This window comes from Sardina pilchardus, chromosome 8 (assembly GCF_963854185.1).
Source record: "Sardina pilchardus chromosome 8, fSarPil1.1, whole genome shotgun sequence".
NCBI classification, from domain to species: Eukaryota; Metazoa; Chordata; class Actinopteri; order Clupeiformes; family Clupeidae; genus Sardina; species Sardina pilchardus.
In genome coordinates, this window is record NC_085001.1 from 14,599,504 (window position 1) to 14,616,286 (window position 16,783).

Sequence of the window (16,783 nt, forward strand, 5' to 3'; positions counted from 1 at the left end):
CGATGGAATCCAACGAAAAACAAAAGTGGCGTCCCCCACTCGTCACTATGCAACTCCAAAAAGTCTGCCGTGTCCCACTGAGACCAAGAGCAGCAGCACATCTCATATCGGCATGACCCAAAAACAAAGAGGAAGACGATGCAGGAACACAAAAACGTCAAAAACACCGACAACACAAACAATACAACAAAAAACACTATGCCAGCACAGCCGGTCGCCACAAGAGCAGCGCCACGGCGTCGCCTAGCAACGTGAGAATTGCCGACTTGTTTAAGCTAGCTAATGTAGTTATTAAAATGCATTGTTGGGTTTTCCTTGCTTTACAGTGTTTTGAACATTGCGTCTTGACTATTGAGAGCTTAAAGAACATTTCCTCATGTACTGTATCTATCTGATATTCACATCACCAGATTTTGCTTATATTGCTCTTTTTAACTCCTGCATTGAGGTAAAGCTTTACCTTTCCTTACTTAAAGGTGCAGTCAGCGATTGTATGCAATTTCAAGCCCATGACATTTTTTTGTCATGGGCTTGAAACATCTCACGATCTGCTGGCTGCCCATTCTGTGAATACACTTTTAAAAAACCCTATCTCTTTAGGCAGCCCACGTTCTGAAAAGTGAACACTAATTGGGCGCAGCCTGTCCCCTGAACAAAAACAAGTGGAGATTCTAGGAATACTGAAGGGGTGAGCTACCTCTCTGGCATGTTCTGTTTGGTCCTTGGTTAAAATATAATGACACTTTTACTTTGGAAAAATCTTCAGAAATCTAGATATAAACATACAGTAAACATAAACAAACATGGCTTCATACGCAATTGCTGATCTTACCTTTAAATTGTTCATTTATTCATAGGGTATCTAGTTGACTCCTGTTTTGCCTGTGTTTATAGTATACTAACCTGGCTCCATGTATTTATAGACCTGATTGCTTTGGAGATTTGCTCTGACCAGAGCACTTTTTAGTGAAGTATTCCTTGAGCTAATTATATCCATGAGGTCTCAACTTGTTTTGTTTTTATCGTTTCTTCAGTACAAAGCTGCTTGATTGCTTTGCTACCTTGCTCTGTGCAGAAGTGAAGTCCCAGTCGGTCTTCTCAGATGTTATGATATGTCTTTGGTTCCATCTTCTCAATTAACTCTTTAACCTCTGCCTAGCACTCTTCGATTATTAACGTATGATAATAATGTCAACACCACACTGTATGTGAGCTTCCAAAGTAAGTTAGCTAAAAAGTTTCTCAAGTCATCTAGTTTGATTGAGATGATGACTGTGTTTTTGCTAACCCTTGTGTGTGTGTGTGCATATGTGTGCGTGCGTGAGAGAGAATGGAATGTGTGTGTGTGTGCGTGCGTGTGCGTCTGCGTGCACGTGCGTGTGTGAGAGAGAATGGAGTGGTGTATGTATGTGTGTATGTGAGTGCGAGAACCTGTGTGTGTGTGTGTGTGCGTGTGTGAGAGAGAATGGAGTGGTGTATGTCTGTCTGTACAGTATGTGTGTGTGTGAGCGCGAGTACCTGTGTGTGTGTGTGTGTGTTGGATCCGATGCTCAGAGGGAGACGGAGGGGCCTAATTAGGCGTAGCTGTTCTGATTTGTGGGAGCTGGAGAAGGGGGAAGGCCTGCTAATTTGCCATCATCTCCCAGCGCCGTGAGATGAGTGATGAGGAGGGGATTCGATTAGCACAGGGGGATGAGCGATGTCGCTCGCTTTCACTCTCCCGCTCTCTCTTTCAATCTCTCCCTCTTTAGCGCTCCCTCACTTTCTCTCAATCTCTCTCTCTCTCTCTCTCTCTCGCTCTCTCTCTCTTCCAACACACACACACGCACACAAACTCTCTCTCTCTCTTTCTCACAGACTCACACCACACAACCTCTCTCTCTCTCACACACTCACACTCACACACACACACACATACACACACCCTCTCACTCTCTCTCTCTCTCTATCTCACCATGGCTGAGGAATTATGTACGCCCCTGCTTGTCTTATGTTGTCCCCTTTCTGATGATCCTGTCCTTATTGTTTCATCTCTCATTCTCCAGTGTACAAAATCAAGCCAGATCTTGCAAGCGTTTTTGCCTAATCACTAACCCTTATTTTCCCTTTTCTGGCAGGGGAATTGTGGATCTTGAGCACTGTACTTTTTTTTTTTTGTTCTGTCCTCTGATGAGTACCAGGCATCTGAGAGGGTTGTGTTGCCTCCTGTTGCTGTGTATCTTTACCATACTTAACTAGAGCATTCTGTTTTAATTTAACCCTTGAATGGCTTTGGAAAGGGCACTGCTTCAGGTCCTTCCATATTGCATCTGCAAATCATAGCACAGCCATTTGAATCCTGTTAACCGTTTTAAAAAGGGCACTCCAATTATCTCACTGGGTCTGGTTTTTTATTTTTTTATATTTTATTTATTATTTATTATTTTTAATTCTGTACGCTGTACCATCACCTCAGGAGTCCAGTGAACCATGCTGGTGTCTTGGAGTGCTTCTCTCCCAGGTGCACGCTGACAGGGTGCTGCAGTTCACACCGTGTGACTCTGTGGCGTAACAGTATGACGTCAGCAGGGGGAGAAATTCTCAGCAGAGCAGATTGAGAGTTGTTTTTCTCTCTCGGAGGGAACGTAACATGAGGGGGTCTGTCTGCTGGGCTGGAGGGGGTTTGTTGTTTTTCTCTTCAAGACATTGTATGATCATAAAAGGGTGTGTGTGTGTGTGTGTGTGTGTACAGGTAGAGCTGTAGCTTTTTTTGATTGAAGGGACTTGCGGCACATAGATTTTTGGTTTCAAAGAGTGTGAGGATGGCTTGGTGCATTTCTGCTCTGGAAACTGGAGTTCTGGATACTCATGAAATGGAAGCCTGTATCCAAATTCTCCTCCAGCCGTATGTTCTGTATAGTTGGAAGATTCCTCAAATTAATTAAATGTTTGTGTACATTTGTGCCTTCATGGTGTCTTGTGATGTTGTGATGCCAACAAGCCAAGAAGTCACCTAGAAGCCAAAGTGTTTCCAGTGATCAAATATTGTCTAGACATATTGAGACTGGAGGGATTACACTCTGCACAAAATACAGTCTAAAATACTAATACACAAACTACTGGTCGAGGAATATGCTTGTAAACCTGTGGTATCTCAGATGAAGGGCTTTTGTCTGCCTCTTGGGGAGGGATCTGCTCTACATGGGATTCTGCGGTCGCTTAACTCCCTTCTAATGAGACCCTGCGAGGGTTATGGAGGCTACGCCCCTGCCGACAACGGCAAACCCTTCCCATAAGTGAGGTGTGTGTGTGTGTGGGGGGGACTTCATGCTATCCATGAAATCCAAATCAATCAATGATCAATAATAATCAATGAGTATTATTTGTAAAAAAATAATCTTTTAAAATCGACTGACCAGCAGCAAATTTGTTGACATTGGTTTACACTTCTGTTTCCCGTGAAGGTTAAGAAGCTTGAGTCCAGCTCCATCTAGCCTACCTGTTGCAGTCTCCAAGGCTTGGAGCCCCCTATATCACTCTGACACCTTGCCATCTCAGAACGCTCCTCTGTGACCTGTGAAAACGGTCATCTAATGTCTTTATGTATTGATTGGCTCCCTCGCCTGCAGTGCAGTTTTATTAGCCACATCAGTCTGCTGATAGAAATGACCTTTCTTCCCGCCCCTGAGGCGGTATGGTATGGTAACCATATTATGGTTGGGGTAGGGAAAGCCTGTTGGGAACCATTGTTTCTTTACTGATACCTTTGCAACAGTAAAAAATATCAGTCATTATGAGCACGTCTTGCCATGATGTTGCACTGTGTCTGTCTACAGGGACTGTCTACTGCTTAATCATTCTGAATTTGAATACGTTGCTCATGTGATTTCTTTTAGAAAACAACTGTGAACTCCAGTATGTGGTTGACATTTACAATTGTACTGGCGCCTGGCCTGGGCTAGTGGCAGTGGAGGGAATTCATTATGTTTGATTTGTTTGAATATTATTCATGGTCGTTGGCGAGCGAGTTGTTGAGGTCTTTAGGGGTTATCGCATTCTCAGGTTGGAATTGCAAAATAATTTCAGGACAAACCAAATCGTATTCTAAAAATGCAGCACGCCGTAGCGCAGTAAGACTCGTTTCCGTTTTGTATGTTGTGAACTTTATTTGTTTATTACAGGGCTTTGAATAATCTCTCTGAATTTTGACTCACTGGAGGAAGCATTTCCTATTTCCAAAACGTGTTTTGGGTGCGTGTGTGTGTGTTTGTACACATTGTGTGCGTCTGACTTACTGACTGACTGGCTGACGGCTGAAGAGAAAGGATGTTGCGGCACTCTCGCTGAAGCCATGTGCTCGCCGCCGTCACCCTGGCAACAGCACAGAGGCCACAAAGAGAGCCGGAGTCCTTGAAAGTGCTGTGGGGCTGAATGGAGGGGAGGAGTGCGAGTGAATGGAATGATGATGGTAGCGGAGAGGTGGAAATGTGTTTCTCATGTTTCCTCTCCCTCATGTTCTCTCTCTCTTTCTCTCTCTATCTCTCTCTCACTCACTCACTCCCACTCTTTCTCAGTCTGTCCTTCCTGGTGTGTGTATTGTCGGAGTGCATCCTGTGTATCTATTATTCACTGTGAATATCACTATGTGTGGGGAACAAATGTTGTTTGGCTCCTTAGAGCAATAAATGCTAATATATATATATATATATATAGATAAATAGATAAATATATATGAATGATAGATAGGTAGATAGATAGATACTGCAGATATGTCCATGTTTGGAAATATCACCTAGTACCGCATGTACTGTCGTTTGAGGCATTCTGTTCATTCCTACCTTTCGAATCTGTCAGTCTCTGTTCAGCGGAGGAGCACTTTGACTGTTTGGACTGTTCTGTTTGTTGCGGAAAAAAACAATTAGTTCTGCCTCTCCTTGGAGGACTTAAGAGTGGACTTGTATTTCTCCTTTACTCAAGGGTAATAACTAAGAGCATTCTTGGCTTAATGGGGAATTTTTAACGCAAAGAATGGCCGTAGGCTATTTCAGTAATTTATGTTGACCTCTACTAATCCCTTTGCCTGACCTCTATGCCCCCCCTCCCTCCATCTCTTTTCCAGCGTGCAGGAGGATGACCGGCTTCGTGTGGAGCGACGCGAGAGCTTCCAGTTTGAGTATGGCGCGGCCATGAACACGGTGAAGGACTTTTACTCGGACCCATCTCATCAAAGCCAGGATGGGAAAGAAAAGGGTACTCTTAGCCTGAATGGGCCTCTTCTCTTCATTGCTCTGTGTGTGTGTGTGTGTGTGTGTGCGTGTGTGTGTGTGCGTGTGTGTGTTTGTGTGTGTGTGTTTGTGTGTGTGTGTTTGTGTGTCTGTGTTTGTGCGTGCGTGCGTGCGTGCGTGCGTGCGTGCGTGCGTGCGTGCGTGCGTGCGTGCGTGCGTGCGTGCGTGCGTGTGCGTGTGTGCATGTGTGCGTGTATGTGTGTGCATGTGTCTGTGTGTGTGTTTGTGTGTGTGTACTGTATGTGCATGTGTGTGCTGCTGGACGCTGTGGCAGCTGCTGCATGCTGCTGTGATGTGATTTGTCTGGCCTGACAGGGGTCAGTGTGTGTGGGCTTGTGCTGTGTAATTGAAAAATCATTTCTTCCGGGGATGGACGGCCTGATCAATACAGCCCTGTCCTTTCCACGGTGTTTGATGGGGCAGACCGTGCGTCATGGCTGGACCTAACTTACAGAAAACGGGGCTCTCTGTTATCTTCTAAAACCAGTAAACTTCAGCCTCCCTGTGAAGTAGTTTTCTGTCTGACGTGGGAAGTAAATCTGTATATGATAAAAAATTATAATTTACAGAAGCTCAGACACAATAAAATTGAAACCCTTAGATCAGCTTAGGTATGACTACAATACCCCCCGACCCCTCACCCCAAGACAGGTAATACAGTACACATGTACACACAATTATCATACATTAAGTGTGAATGGATAAATAGACAAACAGACAGCACAGGTAAAGGCAGAACAGGACTCAGATCATATGTTAATAAACCAAAAAGCAAAAAACAGGATGCATAAATAAATAGCCTATATAAAACAAAGCCATTCAAAGTAGAATATACTGTAAATGTATTGTAGATATGGGTCAATGGCCAATTAGACAGCATGGCTCCAACTGGGCTTTAAGAATGTTTGAGAGAGTTTTGAAAGTAGTATTCCAATAATCTTCAAGTTTGTGGCAAAGAGCAAATATGGCAGGGATTATCTTCACACTTGAAATAATTGAAAATAAATTATCTCTCTGACAGCCGACACAGTCTGCTTGTAGAATGACAAACAGAAATGCTATATTATTGAAATAAGAGAACAGAGTTTTGTGTTGAAACAGGTCTTCTTAGGGCTGTTTTGGGGATAGGGAGGGGAACTCGGGGGAAGTGTTTGAGACAAAGTACCTGAATAGGTGAGTTGGGGATACGGTGCGAGAGGTGGATAAGTCTGAGAAGTTGTCAAAAACATTGCCAATGAATTGGGAACTGAGACTCTGTGCCATTTGTCTCCCAAAGGTGAAAGACAGGGTCTAACAGGGATGGTGGAAAAAGATGATCATTGCAGATGGGCATAAGAGTAAAGACAGAACTTGATGGAAAATGACTTGAAGCATTCTTGGCTCGATGGGAGACTTGATGTTAAGAATGGCTGCTCCCCTAGCCTGACCTCAATGCCACCCCAAGTTGGTGCCATATTTTTTTAGGAGTGGCACAGACAACTGGGCTGTCTGTAACAAGAGCGAGGTGAGGGGGTGGAAGCAGATAAGAGAGCAGAAGAGAGAAGGTGACACACGTGACCTAGTCTCAAGTTGGCAACACAGTGTTTGGGGGCATGCATGCACCCAAAACAAAAACGCCTGAATGTTAGCTGCCCAGTAATAATACATAAAACTGGGCAAAGAACGCCCTCCACTAAGTGAGTCTTTCCACCCCATATAATAGAGATGATTGCCTCATCAAGGATTTAAAGTATGCTTTTTTATCAATAATAAGGGGTTACAGTACATTGGAAGAAGCAGAGACATTTTGGTAATATTTTTAGCATCATAAACTCTCCCAAGTCTAATCTGTTATTTAACCACTTGTCAACGTCTTCCATGCAAGTGCAAGTGAGCGCAGTTTGTTTTATTATCTGTATCTGTATATTCCAGGTAACGCTGTAGTGTTGTGAACTTGCCTGAGTAGAGTAGACTAGCTGCATTCATGAAGGCAACTACGGTAATTAATTAACTTATTCCTCCCTATGCTCCTGCTAATTGCCACATAGTCACGCAGGAAGTCATTGTTCTGTTTCTTGACAGTGACGTAGCTCAGCGCTGACATTTTCCAGAGGTGTGCTACTATTTAGGTTCTGGTGTTAATTCAGATAATTAAATGTTGGTGTGGCTGCGCACGCTTTGCGCTCGACACCTGCCCTTGGCACCATTACGTGTGCGATCCTCTGGCAGCCGGCGTGTCGATGTGTAGTCAGTGTTGCCACTGGTTGCCGCTTTTGCGTCAGAGAATGGTGAAGGAATCGTTTTTTTGTGTCTTTGTCATAACTTTCCGGTGGAGGACAGGCGCCCAGCGTTCGCTCTGGGAAACATAATGCAAGGACTTCGCCGCGTGTTGGGTCGCTGTCCCCTTTTATTGCTACTTTATTTACGTTTAGTGCCATTGTCTTGTCTTTTTTATAGCATCATAGTACTGACGTACATAGTGAATCACTGTGACTAATTTGCTTTCATGCTCTCTCTCTCTCACTCTTTCTCTCTCTCTCTCTCTCTCTCTCTCTCTCTTTCTGTTTGTTTGTTTGTTTGTTTGTTTAATGTTGCTCATGTTTTATTTGTCATTACCCAGGAGTTTACTCATATTACGACCTGGAGCGACCCATCATCTGCTGCCTTGGTCCGATCATCCAGTACCTGACTGAGTTTAAGCTGGAGCGAGTCCTGCTCTGCAGCAGGTGTGGCACCCCCTCTGTCCCCTCCTCCCCACCCTCATCACATCCCTTAACTGGCTATTTGCATTCATCACAGGACCCATCCTTAAATGGCAGGGAACATTTAGCTTTTTTCTCACAGCTTATTCTAACGGTTTCTCCATCCCCCTCCACTGTCATGTAAGGTCTGTTGAGGGGTTGAGTCAGCATTGCCATGGGATTGCTGCTGATGTGCTGATGATTGTGCCTGCAGGAGAGATGTTCCTTACTTCTGCCTGAGGGGCTTTTACACGCCTTCGTGTTTATTTGTATGATGTCGGTGTCACAAATCCAGCTTTGATTAGCATTCTAACACTCAATGCTGTCTTGGTGAAAGTAGTCATAATTAACTTTTGATTAAAGACGCTGTTTGAAGATAATAACTGTGTCTAATTTGCTAGGCTCTCTAATTGCTTTTAATTATGTATGCCTCATCAGTTCTCGAGAAACTGCCCTTGTCTGAGGATAATTTACCTTTGTTCCAGCGCATATATTATTGAGGACCTCCACACAATCTACATATAAGGCTCTCCAACCCTCACTTCCCCTACTGTCTGTGCATTGCACAAGTCTTTTATAGCTCATTTCATTGTCATATAATTGAGGTCTTTCAGGCTGCTCACTTTATTACGTTATTTTCCAGATCCTTCAAACGCCTTTCATCTGAGACGGAAGGCATGGTCCTCAATGCCACCACCCTCAAGAATCTGGAGGTGCTCAGCAACCAGGTAGTTAGGAGAGGTCCTCTCATCTCCTATGGTGGCCCAGAAGCGCCCATGGTTTTTTTTGTCTATCTTTTCTTCCTTTGTCAAAGTTCCAACTGTGACAATGATTCGTTTCTGGAGGGACTTGCTGTGTTGTGTGTGTGAATGCATCTCTGATTGTTTTCCGTACTCTCTATGTGCCTTGGAGAATGTTCTGGTTAATTGTGTGTGTGTGTGTGTGTGTGTGTGTGTGTGTGTGTGTGTGTGTGTGTGTGTGTGTGTGTGTGTGTGTGTGTGTGTGTGTGTGTGTGTGTGTGTGTGTGTGTGTGTGTGTGTGTGTGTGTGTGTGTGTGTGTGTGTGTGTGTGTGTTTCTGTGTGTAGACTACAGGTGCTGTGAAGGGGAGTCTGCTGTGGGTGCTTGACCACACCCAGACAGCGTTTGGGAAGAGGCTGATGAAGAAATGGGTGACGCAGCCCCTCAAATCAGTTCAGTAAGTAGGAGCTGTGTGAGTACGAGACCAGAATCAGAGGCATTGCTTGTTCCCTTATGATGTATTGGCACAGGGTAAAGGTCTTTTTTACAGCTGTGTACTAAAAAGACAACAATCATCATTCATCACCTATCATGCAATGTGATGAAGCCACTTGATTAATCCGATAATTGGAGCATCAAATAGTCAGTGAGAGAAAGTGTGTCTGTGTGTGTCTATGTGTGTGTGTGTGTGTGCGCGCCTGTGTGTGTGTCTGCGTCTGTGTCCATGTGTGTGTATGAGTGTCTGTCTGTCTGTCTGTCTGTCTCTGTTGAAGTGCTTGGGCTCCTGTAGAGCAGATCTGTGTTCTGCTGAGGGATGGCAGAACTCAACACTGGGCTTGTACCGTCGTCAGAGAATCAAGTAGTGATGCAACAGCCACAATCCCGTGTCATAACTCAAAGGACGGCGACCTCAACTAGCATAAGCCTGTGTAAAACATGCCGATCATGGAAAGGTTCCAACATGCTCAAAATCCGCCGCGATTAACGTTGTATGAGTTTCATTTTTATGCTGTTGTTGTTTTTATGCATTATTACCAGCTCCTCAGTTGTTCCATTGTTGTTGTTGTTGTGTAAACATTATATTTAAATGATAATGTCTACACTTTGGGTGACAAATATTCTGGCTTCATATAAAGTAATCATTGTAGGTATACGATCATTGATAGCAGTTTACTGTACAAATAGGTACATATTCTGTTTGTAAAACACATGGTCAATACATGTTCTCCTGCAACAAGACAGAATGGGCCATTAAGGTAAATTGCGTTTGCCCGGTTTGACCTGTTCATTTCAGTGGTGGTGTTCATGAACAAGAACAGTGAGTTCAGAGTATATTTCTGTAAAAGGGCCTACTGGATGTCTTGCCAGTCTCTGTATTCATCCAGCCCTCTCTCTCTTTTTTTCTGTCTGTCCATCTCTCTCGCTCTCGTCTCGTCTTCAGGGAGATCCGGGACAGACAGGACGTCGTGGCTGAAATCCTCTCCTCCGACTCCAGCGTCGTGCCCAGCATCGTGTCCCTGCTGAAACGGCTTCCCGACCTGGAGAGGGGCATCTGCAGCATCTACCACAAAAAGGTACTGGAGACGGAGACGCTTAGTCCAGAGCTAACTGACTCACTCTGACCTGGTTTCACACTTCACTGGAGCAATAGAGGCAGGATTCAATTCGGAACTTTTTCAGTTTTTGCCCCCTGGTTGCCACTAAGCCCGGCTAAATCATGGGTTCCAAAGCGCATTGACTGTGTGGCCCCATGTATGCCGATTCCTGATTGTCAAATACGCCAGTTAGCAGGCAAGCTGAATTTCTATTTGCAGATTATGTGTGGGTTTTTCTCTGTTCATGCCAAAATTGTGTTTTCCAACCTAACATTTGCCGTTGTTACAAACTTGTGGTGATTACTTTGGAAACCTGGCCTCTGTTTAAATCTGGGCTGTCACATTTTGTCCATTTATCAGCGACATTGTTGTGTCGGTGGTGAACGTTAGCGCTGTGTATTTCGGTTATTTCTGCGGCCCCTCACGCTCCACGCTCTCATCCTGGGGGGGGGGGGGGGGGGGGGTTGGGGGGGGAGTGGTGACTGAAACGCACCGTGCTTAATGAACTGGTCTTCCTGAATGGGGGCAGCCATTAGCGTAATGAAAAGGGGGGTGAGAGCGAGATGGTTGTTATCTGAGGGGGCTGCTGCGGACGCAACGAGGGGCTGTCTCCGAGCAGCGACCACGGCGACAGGAGGCAGCGTTCATTAGCTCGGGCCAACCTGCACGGCGCTCTCACAGACCCCGTAACTGATTATTAGAGACAGCCATTTCTTTCCCCTCGCTGTTGTGCCACCAATGGCAAGTGAAGAGAAGACCTCCCGCCTCTGCAGATAATTATCAGTCTGTCAGTCATTCAAAAGGTTAGAAATACATTTGTCTGTGCGGTTGGTGAGTGTTGATAATATAGATATTAGATATCATTTTCCTTCTAATTTTTCCCTTTTTCATTAAGTTTCAGTAAGTTGATTATTAGTTTTACAGTTTCTCATGTCACATAGATGACATTTCTTCTGATTTGACCTCGGACTGTGCCATTTCATTTGTGGATGATAATGAACTTAGAAACGTAATCTGTGGATGTTGATTGAAATTTGATACAAACCCCCATGCTACAAAAATGTGTGTGTTTAAATAGTATGATGCCTATTAAGGCACAGATTAATTCTGATCTTTTGGTATGAAGCCTGTTTATAGTGATTACTCAGCCAAAATCGAATTAACTGATTTTCAACTTGCTTTCCGCACAGACAGTCAGCCAAAGAATGTGCTAGGAGAGAGCTCAAATGTTACCACTGTCTACTTGACTTACTAAAAATTCTAATGAGAAATGGGAAGGAAATAGAATGTAGTGGAACTCCTTTTAAGAATGTGGCCTCCCCAGAGCCATATAAAGAGAGAGTTGCGACAACTCCATTGACGCTAATGTTCCATATTTTCTCAACAATAGTTCCCGGAAGTTAGGATCGAACACTCGTTAACAGACAGTAAAAGACGGTTATTTTATGATTCTAACGAACAGTCAAAATCGCTTCCGGGAACTATTTGAACTACTTAAAGTTACACGAACCACGTCACAAACCGAATTTTCTGTACCCGGGTTGTCGCAACTCTCTCTTTATATGGCTCTGGGCCTCCCACCATGCTCTTTGTGTGCTTTAAATGGGCTCTTATGCTTCAGTTTTTGTCCTTATTTTAGATTTGCTGATATACAGTACAGTAGATTAAGATATAGGCCTAGTATTTGACATGCATAGTATGGCTTTGTCAATTAACATACCAACTTGCATGTGTCTGTGTGTGTCTGTACCTGTGTGTGTGTGTGTGTGTGTGTGTGTGTGTGTGTGTGTGTGTGTGTGTGTGTGCGTGTGCGTGTGCGTGTGCGTGTGCGTGTGCGTGTGCGTGTGCGTGTGCGTGTGCGTGTGCGTGTGCGTGCGCGTGCGCGTGCGCGTGCGCGTGCGCGTGCGCGTGCGTGTGCGTGTCTGTGTCTGTGTCTGTTTGCGTGCGTGCTTGCGTGTATGTGTGTGTTGGGGCTTGCCGCTGCAGTGCTCCACACAGGAGTTCTACCTCATCAGCAGCACGCTTGCGCGCCTTGCCTGTGGAGCTCCAGTCGCTGGCTCCGCTCGCCCAGTCCCAGCTCCACTCCAGCCTACTCCAGAGCCTCGTGCTGGGCCTGCCGCAGCTGCTGGCCCCCGCCAAAGACTTCCTCCGGGTGCTCAACGAGGCCGCCGCCAAGTGAGTGATCATTGGCCAGCACTAGTGGAACTGGCTTGCTCCTTTAACTTATCCGATTATCATGCGCAAGGAAGTCAGCGATTGAGGATGCAGCCCGGGATGCGGTTGTGTGAAAAGATGTCCATACTTTAGTTCAGCAGCCAATTAAGTTTCACCCATCCTCGTCTCCAATGCCTTATGGTCCAAGCCATTTGTTTATTTCCCATTCACAGTGGCAGGACTGTAGGAAGAGTGCAAACATTGCATGGTCAACTAGCGGACTATGATGAGCCATTTGCTGAGTTTGACATGTAGTGCATGGTATCAATAGTATTTTGATTTAAGTTGATAGACTTCAGGTGAGGTTTTTTTAGTTCTTCTGAGTTCTGTGATTTAGAATATGGTTTCTGTTAAACGATTCGACAGGAAAGGGGACAAGACTGAGCTTTTTGCAGACCTGACGGACTTCCCTCTGATTCGTGAGAGGAAAGCAGAGATTCAGTCGACCCTGCAAGAGATCCTGGAGCACCGACGAGAGGTTCGTCTCCTTCTGAGCAGCCCAGCTCTGGACTACGTGACTGTCTCTGGACAGGAGGTAAGGACAGGCTGCATGAAGGCTGCACACTAGAAGAGTTTACATCTGTATTCTGTTTCATTCTAAAGTATACAAGGATACAAGGAGGTTTATTTGTCACATACAGTACAGTACATAGAAATACTAACGTAAAGCAAGTATAAAGTGATATCTTATGGGACATTATTCATGAAAGCAGTTGTACACATCCAGTGTTGCTGTGTTCATATTGCATTAGAAACACTATAGTTTGTGAGAGTATACAGTATATTTAGCTTCTCATTACATATCTCTTGATGCCAGTCAGTTGCAATAAGCATTGCATATTGTAACAGTTCATCTGTTTGTTTTTAGCCTGTGAAGAAAAGATGCCCTAAACCTTTTCATCACACTCATTATTTTAAGCAAAATGTTAGTTCAAGTTGTTAAATCAAGGTAAAGAAACTAGGTAGCTACACACATGCTACCTGCTTTATAACATGCTGTAATCATCTGCTGGCATGCTGTTAATACGGATGAGAGTTGGACACTGTGAGGCTCTGATGCTCAGTGCCAAGCATGTGTGTGAATCAGATTAGCACTCCCCTCCACACCTTCCAGAAAGTGACCCCTGCGAGTCCGCCCGTTCAGACAAGGCCGTGAAGGACAGACAGGTGACTCTGTGTGGATTAGTATGCTGCCCTCTCCTCTCTCCTGTCTCCGTTCTCCGATCTCGTCCCTCTCCCTCCCATCCCATTGCGGCGTCTCTGGAATACCCAGCCGGATTGCATATTTTACAGCTGCTGCCCCTCTCTCTGCGCCGGGCCACGGCGTTCATTTTGTTTGTGCTGATTGGCCCTCCTGCCGTCCACTCAGGGCTGACACGGGGGTCACGGCCGAGCACTGGTGACCTGATCGGGCCACACACATAGTTATGCCCTGGCAGAGGAGGAGGCAGATGTGTGTCAGAGTGTTGGTGTGTGTGTGTGTGTGTGTGTGTGTGGGTGAGAGAGAGAGTGTTTGTGTGTGTGTGTTTGTGTGTGTGTGTTTGTGTGTGTGTGTTTGTGTGTGTGTTTGTGTGTGTGTTTGTGTGTGTGTTTGTGTTTGTGTTTGTGTGTGTGTTTGTGTTTGTGTGTGTTTGTGTTTGTGTGCGTGTTGGTGTGTGTGTGTGTGTGTTTGTGTGTGTGTGTGTTTGTGTGTGTGTTTGTGTGCGTGTTGGTGTGTGTGTTAGTGTGTGTGTGTGTGTGTGTGTGTTGGTGTGTGTGTGTGTGTGTGTGTGTGTGTGTGTGTGTGTTGGTGTGCATGGACAGGGAGACTGATGGTTTTGTCCCCTGTGGTAAGATGGATGGTCAGAGCGGTGATCTGGTTTGGGATTTGTCCCATTGTCCTGCTCTCTCACAGCCTTTTAATCAGAGCGCTCTCGCATGTCTCGCCTGCTGATTTGGCCTGCTGTTATTTATAGCGGCCTGCGGAGAGCAGAGGCTTGTTTATGGCGCTTCGCCCTAAAAGTCAGTTAGCTGGCGTGACCTGATGGGAGGCCATTACAATGGGCGATTAATCCAGCCCACCTTTTCTGTATTTCACATGTGACTGGTGAAGAGAGTAATCAGTTTTCGCCCCTTTTTGTCTCTGCCTTTCTTTTTTATCTCTTTCTTCATTTCTTTCCTTTTTTCCCCTCTCTCTGTGTCTCTGTCTCTGTCTCTCTCTCTCTCTCTCTCTCTCTCTTTCTCTCTCTCTCCCTCTCTTTCTCCTTCCTCTGCCCACTCAGTTCCTGATTGAGGTGAAGAACTCCATGTCATCTAAAGTGCCAGGCGACTGGAGCAAAATCAGCAGGTATGAGGCAACAGCCTGTCAACATGTCTGAATGCACAATTGAATTGAAGGATACAGAAACCCTCCCAAAAGAAGAACGGGAGGGAGACCAAATTGTAGGGGGCATCTAATAATATCTCTCTGTCTGCATACGAATGCAGATGAATGCATATGAATGTTTTTTTCACTCACAACAATTTTTTAAAGTATATTTTTCATCCATTTTGCCTTCATTTAGATAGGACAGTGTTACAGTAGGAAGCAAGGGGAGAGAGAGATTGGGTGGAATCAGGATGTGACAGCGGGTGGGATTTGAACTCCGGTCCCTGTTGGCACTTAAACCTGAATGTGGTGTTGACGCTGCAGCCACATCAATAGCTCCCCAAGACAAGCAACAATGAACAAGAATAATCATTGTCTGATTTGTCTTACTTGTACATTGCTTGGGCCCTCTGTTACATAATGATGCTTTGTTGGACTTTCTTTTATGTAACAGCATTTTTGGACTTCTGTGGTGCTGGTGGTTGACTGTTTTGAAATGGAGGGGCAGAGTGCGTGCTCTATGCGGAGCTCTCTCTCTGTGTGTGTGTGTGTGTGTGTGTGTGTGTGTGTTTGCCCTCGGCATCCCACTCCTGCCACCAGGCAGCCTTCCCTCACAGCGGAAGTGCCCCCGAGAGCCCAGTTCGATCCTTTAAGCCTCAACTCCCGCTTAGTCTCTTCTCCTCTATAGCTTCATCTCTCTCTTCTCTCTCTCTCTCTCTCTCTCTCTCTCTCTCTCTCTCTCTCCAGCACAAAGGTCGTGGGACGCTACCACTCTCCCTTCATCGTGGAGAAGCACCGCCAGCTCCTGCGGCTCCGAGAGCAGCTGGTTATTGACTGCGGCCGCGAGTGGATCAACTTTCTGCAGTATGTAAACCCCAGCTCTCCTTCCCTCTCTCCCTCCCTCCCTCCCTCCCTCTCTCTCTCTCCCCCTCACTCCCCATCATCCCACGGGAGCCTGTCTGTTGCATGCAGACTTCTCCAGCCCCTCTCTGGCTAAGCTGGTATTTTAGCCTCATGACAGAGGGAAAAAAAACCCAGAAATGTGGATTTAGCATGCTTGGAAATGATTTAAATCTCTTACCCCCTGTTGTCTGCATGTGTATGATTTCATTATTTGTTTTTAAATCTCCTTTTAGTTTGTTTGGGGAGCACTACTACATTCTGAGGAAAGCCGTGTGTCACCTAGCAACCGTGGACTGCCTCATCTCATTGGCGCAGGTTGCTAAAGAAAACAATTACTGCAGGTGATGTAATGAGGTTGGGCTTTTCATTCTCTCATATCCTTCTGCAGTGACTGTCATGGTTCATCTCCCCAGCTGTATGTCATACCCGTTGCTGGCTTGCTCTCCTCCTCAGAAACGCTCTTGCAGTGGCTTAATATGAAAGAGTGAGGAGCCTACAGCACTCAGCACGGAGTTATTGTGTTTTCCCGTCAGGCTTAGAATTGTTTCGAGAAAATGAGCTGTCGGGAAACGGTTAATTCATAAACTTATGTGTCTCCAAAAAAAGAGGTCTCATAACTGAGGAGAGGGAGGAGAGCAGAGGAGAGGGAGGGAGGTTGTGTACACAACCCAGTGGGAGAATGCTTCCCACACACGCACAGTCGGTGTGGGGGAGTGGATTTGACTTTGAAGGCAGAGTTCTTTTTATACCAACTACACCCCCACTCCACTCTATACGAATGCCTTGTTTCTCCTGTTGCAACTAGGGTTACCCACCCACCCGCTGTCCAGGTTCTAAACACCCCCCAACCGTCCTCTACTGCAGAGTTTTAAAAGGAAGTAGGAGTTTCTTTTACTCCTACGGATAGAAGAACCTTCAAAGGTCTCTACTTTATAGAAATATTTTGGAGGACTTCTTGTTGAATAGTTGTCTTCGGATCTGCAGAACACTTTTTGGCACAT

The 16,783-nt window shown here is 45.4% G+C and overlaps 1 protein-coding gene across 1 annotated transcript in view; it reads left to right on the forward strand.

Moving 5' to 3' along the window:
- msh3 (mutS homolog 3 (E. coli)) overlaps positions 1-16,783 on the forward strand; it is a 66,716-nt gene that overhangs the window by 7,706 nt on the left and 42,227 nt on the right. The window contains 11 exon segments of the mRNA XM_062542878.1: positions 5,099-5,229; positions 7,864-7,969; positions 8,628-8,712; positions 9,071-9,180; positions 10,165-10,297; positions 12,305-12,358; positions 12,360-12,493; positions 12,899-13,067; positions 14,794-14,858; positions 15,627-15,743; positions 16,016-16,123. Of these exon segments, the coding sequence (XP_062398862.1) occupies positions 5,099-5,229; positions 7,864-7,969; positions 8,628-8,712; positions 9,071-9,180; positions 10,165-10,297; positions 12,305-12,358; positions 12,360-12,493; positions 12,899-13,067; positions 14,794-14,858; positions 15,627-15,743; positions 16,016-16,123 (1,212 nt within the window).